The 7,321-nt window shown below is 38.0% G+C and overlaps 1 protein-coding gene and 1 long non-coding RNA gene across 3 annotated transcripts in view; both read right to left on the bottom strand.

The window, feature by feature from the left end:
• Positions 1–334: 334 nt before the first annotated feature.
• On the bottom strand, positions 335–3,142 carry LOC126456754 (uncharacterized). The gene is made up of 2 exons (XR_007585385.1): positions 1,027–3,142; positions 335–996 (listed from the first exon to the last, which is right to left on the bottom strand). It is a non-coding gene; the product is annotated as an uncharacterized LOC126456754 (long non-coding RNA).
• A 2-nt stretch (positions 3,143–3,144) lies between these two features.
• LOC126456753 (E3 ubiquitin-protein ligase CHIP) overlaps positions 3,145–7,321 on the bottom strand; it is a 134,869-nt gene continuing 130,692 nt past the window's right edge. The window contains exon 7 of one of the 2 annotated variants that reach the window (XM_050092500.1): positions 3,145–4,349. In XM_050092500.1, the coding sequence (XP_049948457.1) occupies positions 4,224–4,349 (126 nt within the window). In that variant the 3' untranslated portion in view covers positions 3,145–4,223. The remainder of the gene's footprint in view (positions 4,350–7,321) is intronic. The other variant, XM_050092499.1, reaches the window with a different exon arrangement.

Raw genomic sequence — 7,321 nt, 5'->3', positions numbered from 1 at the left:
TGTGAGAAAAAACAATAATCCATGTCTCTGTAGGACTGGTTGCCAATGTCAATAAAATAATGCAACTATGGATGAGGGTACCTTCAAAAGACAAGTAGTGCATATTTAATTGGCTAGGAATGTTTAAGAATATATAGGCTTTCTGAGTATAGTAATTATCATTGCTAATTGTAGACATACCTGTAAAACATTTTCTTGAAATATATTTGGAGTGCCAAATGCTTGAACAAAGAAATAACACGTCTTACATGTGCCTCATCTTGGTAACAATAGAAATTATATATACATTGGCTGTTTATGATACAACAATGGGTAATACATGCATTCAGCTGGCCTTGAAATAAAAATACACTTTTATTGTACAATGGTAACTGACAAATCAACAATCCACCAAATTTTGTACAAATTTATGAATGCAATATGTTAATGTACAGATGAGATTCCCTGCGTAGGTTCATCACATAATATTTGTGGCATCCAACTTCAGTATGAGCATTGATCTAGCATATAAACACACATGTACTCTTTCATGAAGAGCAGAAAGTCTAAAATGAGGACCATTCATTTTGAATGCAAGGAATAAGTACAGAATACTAATTACCACAATCTCAAACTGTCAATCCAAAAAAGTTATACTGATACATGAAGATTAATGTTTTCATGGCACTTTACAGCGGAATCACTCACGCAAGTAAATGCAATTACTGTAAGAAAAAAATCAACAGAGATACAAAGAGTGGAAAATGAATCTTGACTATTAGTCACAGCAAAAAAAATCTATACAATGATACAGACATCTACAAAAATTACTTGAGCAAAGGAAACAGTGAAATTTTACAATACAACAAGAAGAATGCAATTCTTAAACATTTACTACAAAAGCAGCAGCACCACATATTTTTAAATATGTCCTTGAGAAATTTTTAGATGATATCTGTGAAAAAATATTCACACAAGTTTGATATCACAAGATATTGTGCTATCAGAAATCATCACCTTCTTCAATCTTTTTTGCTCCTTCAACACATTTACAGCTGGGTTGCCATTTTAAGTTTCCTTTATCAGAAAATAAATCACAGAAAACTTGCTTCACTACACCGAAAATAGACCTAGATACCATACAACCCACTGAATGACACAGAATAATACATATTTTTTTCTTACAAAGCTGACACTATTTCCTACATCCTAACCGCATACATAAAAAAATACAAGTCTTATAATGTATTCAATTTCTGTTGATTTTCCTTGCAGGTATGCAGCAATTACTAATGAACATCAGACAAGCCTCTTTTTGAGTTAATCAGCTCTTATTTGTAACTGTTAACATTTCACAGCACCAATAAGTTGGCATTATCGCAGGCGTTTTCACTAAGCAAGTCCAAGAAAGTTTGGATATTTTTCCACCACCGATCAAAGTTTTGTCAGTGTAAATCAATGAGTGAACCACTTTAACAATCCACTTTATCACCATCATCTACTTTCACATGACTTTTTGTTTCCTGATATTTGTAAGTATGTTATTTGCTGTATGTAGAAACTAACCATCTTTCCATCAGACACTGCACTTTCTCTGAGGAGCAGCTGCTTTGAGGTTTCTTCATCTTAGGACAGAGTAGGGAAATTTTTCTCTTTTCAAAGAGATTTATCATTAGGTAAATGACAAAGACAAAGCTTCTGAATGGCTGTGGTGCTCCCTGGTAGTTATTCACATCTTGGAAGCCTGTTAATGTCTGCAATGAACAAAAACAAAATCTGAACAGGCCTCGAAGGTCCTGCGGTACTGACCGTCCGCCATGTCATCTTCGGCTGGGGACCCATCCAAGAACTAGTCCAGCCCGACATTGCTTAACTTCAGTAATCTGATAGGAACCAGTATTACCATTGTTGCAAAGCCAGCACCACATAAATCAAATTATATGGCAATGACACTAAGTATGAAGGTAGCTGTGGTGCACATGACAGTTATTAAGAACATGTAAAAATATTATTTATGTAACTGGAATGTATGTCTCTTATTTACCAATAACATGTTAAGTGTACAAATCACTGACAGAATAAATTTTTAAGCTGTTGGACAATCTAGACATTAAGCATTTCTCATTATTTATAGCAAAAACATTCTCTCCTACTGTTTACTACACACTCGATGATAAGTGTAAGTAATAATGTTTATTTACTTTGTGTTCTTAAAGTATTTTCTCTTTCCAACATTTTATAAAAGATTGGGCAGGCTCTGAATCATTCCTGCAGAAAAAATTTGGTGCTGTTAATAATCAATACTACTGATACTAATTTTGGGGAACATCACAAACTGTGAAGCAATATTGTTTATAGAATTAATAATTTTATGAGAAGCTTATGGCCCGGGAAAGAAATTTATTACACAGGAGAATCTGGTTCACTATATGTAGAATGGTCTGCTTCATCTGTGTCAGTGACACCCATACAATTCGTAGATACAGAAATAAAAGGCCAAGAAATTTTTCAACAGACCATTTTAAAGTGGCAAACATTTACACTACACAGTAAATCAAATTTAATGAACACTCAAAATTCTTCCATGAATAAATCAATAAAAATGTTCTCACAAACAAGACAGGTGGTGATGTGAAATTTTTTTGTTAATAAAAAGACATTTGTATATTTTTAAAGAAAACCTCTTTCTATTTAAATATGGAAGATTTATAACACAAAGAAATAGAAATCAGACTGGTTCTATTTTCATATTGTCTAAGAATAATGACAGTAATTTTTTATTTTGGAAATTTCAAGAACACTTACAAGATGAGTAAAGTAGCCACTCACACTGACAGAGAATCACAGTATCTATTTGCAGTACAATCCTACATATTTGACGCTGTCAGAAGGTCATATGGAGATGGACAGGATCTTACAATAATGCAAAATGAATAGTGCAAATACAGCTGTAAGCTGGAGCAAGCCGAAGGATAAAGATTGATCAAAGTAAACAAGTTCATGCGGCCAGTTTAAAAACATGGTAACTTTCTCCAATGAGAGAAAACATTGTGCTTACTAGAGCAGTAACCTAAAGAAAACTCATTAATGATACAAACTGGATAGAATGCTACTCACCACAAGAATGCATTAAGCATCAGACATACACATGACACCCCCCCCCCCCCCCGCCCCCCACACACACACACACGGCCACTGTCATCTCCAGGCACTAGTGTGTGTGTGTGTGTGTGTGTGTGTGTGTGTGTGTGTGTGTGTGTGTGTGAGCGCGCGCGCGTGTCCCCCACCTGATGACTTCGTCTGGAAGCTAGCATTTTCCAACAGACTACTTTTAAATGTGCCCATATATCACTCAATGCCTCCCCTGTGTAGTGAGTATATCCTATTCATATTGTTATCTCATTTTGGACTTTCCATTCTTTCACAACATTATTATTTCAGTATGCAACACAAATGACTGTACTGATCTTGGACTGTCAATACACTTATCATCTTATCACATCAACAGCAACAGTAGCAATCACCTGACAATTGAGCTTGAGAATAAGGCATATAACACAGTTTGTCATAAGCAGTCATATCAAGTACAGCTTGATAATGATAGCATTTCAAGTTACTAAACTGTATATTTTTATTCTTAATTGTTTCTTGTGATCACCAATATGCACAAAGAAGGAACCTGTTATGAATTTTACATATATTCATAAAATGTCATCCTTTTCGAAGAAACAGACAATTTAATGTCCAACTGTTCTTACACAGTTCCTCCAAAAGAACAATACATAATGCTCTTTGATGCCAAAAGCTCTGAATGAATCTAATTAACAAGCCTCTCCTGAAGTGGAATAGCATATCTTGAGTTTTCACTGTCATTGTAGATTCAATTACACAGCTATAAAATTGGTTTATTTATATAAAAATTTTCATGTGAAAATGATGGTTTCATAGGAGTGCACATCAGCTTTGCACACAGACACACGAAAAATCACAAAGACAGGTCACTGTTGGGATACGCGTCATACCTTCTGCTTACACCTTTGCTAAATGTAAGGCCAGATTCTGAATAAAACAAGGAACGATTCTCAAGTATACAGGACAATTTTTAAAAGTAAATACAAAATTTGTTACCTATCTGTCATCCCCCCTTATTTACAGGTCCTTACCAGGCTCAAATTAGTGGACAATGTCCACATACTTATACGTCTGTGTGTGACGAACAGTCTTCTTAATACTCTGTTGAATCCTCAGTAGTCCAGAGCCCATTCATTTTCTTGCAAAAATCCATCAACAACTTCTTTCATGGCAAAATTTGGGATCAGCTGGTCTTGGGTCAATTTTACCCTTGTAACTGGGTCAAAATGGCCAACTCTCTGCAAAAGATATACTAACTATGAGACTGAGATCATGTGATATGAGAAACTTAAGATACCAGCAATAACACAAAAGCAGTGATGAGTCAGTCTGCCTCTACAGAGAAATGGAAATGTGTAACTGGAAGTAGAGATCAAAGCATTCGAAAAGTAAGCCTTGACAACATTACACATATAAACCTGAGAAAGTTGTAACATTAAGGAATTACCAGAAAAGCACAACCATACCCCATATATAATGGGTACTAGGAAAAAATCTGCAATACACCCTACTTTATTTAATCTCTTCAAAATAATCAGTTAAGTCAATACATCTTTTTAAAGTGATTTTTAGAACTCACTAGACTGCTAAGTAATATTCTGGATGAGATGAAAAGGGAATGGCATATGAACACAGTCTGTTAAAACCGAAGTGCAATTATAGAGTTCATTATGAAAGATACATGATAGAATGAAAAAACAACCTTTGTGTGTGGTATACTAAGTGTGTTCTCAAAAAAGAATATTGGTACTTAAGATATCAAGTTAGTAAAAGTCCGCCCGAAAACCTATGGCTGTCATACATGTAATAATATTCGAAAGGAGTACAAAGACTACCTAGTAGTAAAGGAATAATACAATATTCAGGTTTATATAATAAATTAAATATGTAAATAATGTTTTATGTGTAGCAACCACTATACATATCAATTGTCGTAGTTGCGCATGTGAACATTTGCACCATCCAGCGAAACTATTGCAGTGAAGTGCTACAATCCTCTTTCTGTATGTTCTTTTGTTGACATGTTTTAGAGTCGCCCTTAGCAGCAAAACTTGTCTAGCTTTCCAACTGATCAGTATTACAATAAAGCTGCATTCAGTGTATTTTCAGTATGCATACCTGAACATTATCTCAAGTATGGGAGCTTTAGGTACAATTATCCCATCAGTGGTGACCCCAATGTGATATACGCAAAAATACGGGTTCTGCAGAATTGTGAGATGGGCCAACCCTCAGTGTCATGACTGGCCATTCGTCTATCCCCGTTGTGGCCACATAATCCGGTACCATTGCTCAGGTGGAGGACAGTTTTTGTTACGCTGGTATCACAGCAGACGCATCAAATTTGTACTTGTAGTGAGTCAATTAGACCAACGTTACTCTATGCGTTATAAGTGCAAGAGATTATTACAGATCCAATTTTATGCATCAGGCAAGTACTGACACAGTAGGACACTGGCTACTGGAAACCATCACAGTACCTGCAGCATCTCATGGGCAAGGTGGACACCGGGACCAAGCCCAACAATCTTCTAGGCACTTTATGGAGCAGCTGGCTGTCGTTGTAAGTAAAGGAGATCATCACTTCGTGAGCAGTGATGCCCTGGAATATGGTGGACCGCATGCAAGAAGCCATCACTCCGTGCCAGATCAGCGCTGTGTCAGTGACAGCCCGTAAAGCAACCACACATTCTACAGTCTCAAGTTGTGATTTTGATGCTCTGTCAAGAAAGGTTGATATGCTGAGCACTCAGACTGGCACATTACTGTAACAAGGTGATCCCACACAGTACGAGGAAAGTAACCGCAGACGATCTAGGAGCCGTTATGATACCAGACTGTCAATATGTTGGTACCTCAGAAGATTAGGTGGGCAGGCTAAGAAATGCACTAGCCCCTGGGCACATTCAAAAGCTAATGGCGGTTGGTCACAGGTGCCTCCGATCATCCAAATGCGTTAAGAGACCTGTTTACAACTGACAAGAGTATCTACCTGGAAGTATTTACCAGATTCAGGCTCTGACCTCAGTAGTCTGCCCAGGATGTCTGTGCATTGTTTTGGCCACCAACATCATTTCATCTGTCAGTGGCAAACAATTCTGACATTGTGATGTATGGCATGCAACGAGAAGAATTAAACATAGTGCAGCACTGGCAATTTTCATGGTATTTCACAGTAGCGGACATCGTCAAGGTGATCACTGGAGCAGAGTTTTGGCACATTACCAACTCTTGCCAGACATGACCAACGCTTGGTTAGTGGACACTGTTACTTGGGGCCATCAGGTACCACCATAATGCAGGAGACCACCATGTCAAGGTATTACAGGTCGGCAACGAAGAGTTTCTGATCTGGTGCACCACAACAAATCTTACATGACACTGTACACAGCATAGACACCACGATGGACCACCTGTGTTTTGTAGACCTCAAATGTTGCGAAGATGTGAGGGGGTATTGTCAGACCTTCAAATAGCGCATGGGAATCTGCCCTGTATTTAATTCCAAAGAAGGGAGGAGCCTGGCACTCACAGGCAATTATTGTGTACTGAATGCCCAATCTGTACCTGATCGCTACCCAGTGCTGTTATTGAGGGCCTACAACTACGCACTCCACAGGGTGAAAATGTTCAGTGTACTCGACTGTGCCAAATCCTGAACTCAGATTCCTGTAGCAGGAGGATATACCAAAGACTATAATCATCACACAATTTGGGTTATTTGACAGCAAATATGTGACATTTGGACTACACAATCCGTGCAAACCTGGCAGCAAATTATCGACTCTGTCTTGTGTGGGCTGCTGTTTTGCTTGCAGAGTTAGATGAAGTGCTTGTGTTTTCATCATGCAAAGACCACCACTGTCAACATCTCATGGAGGCTTTCCAGTGTTTAGAACGTTATGGTGTGGTGTTGAACATGGCCAAATGCATGTTTGGACAGCCAGAAGATGAATTTATAGGATACCAAATTCTTCTGCAGGCTGGTCGCCACTGAAGTGTAAAGTCAAAGCCATTTTGCAGCTGTCGACCAGCTACAATTAAACAACAGTGAAGGTACTTAGGTATGCTGAATTTCTATTCATGGCATTTACCACAGGCAGCAGAACAACAGGAACCACTGACAGCAGCACTGGTTTGGCTGAAAGCCCAGAGCAGTTACCCAGTGCAGTGGACCGAGGTGATGATTCAGCATTTGATGCAGCAAAAC

This window comes from Schistocerca serialis, chromosome 2 (assembly GCF_023864345.2).
Source record: "Schistocerca serialis cubense isolate TAMUIC-IGC-003099 chromosome 2, iqSchSeri2.2, whole genome shotgun sequence".
NCBI classification, from domain to species: domain Eukaryota; kingdom Metazoa; phylum Arthropoda; class Insecta; order Orthoptera; family Acrididae; genus Schistocerca; species Schistocerca serialis.
This window is presented reverse-complemented; position numbering and strand designations above follow the sequence as displayed.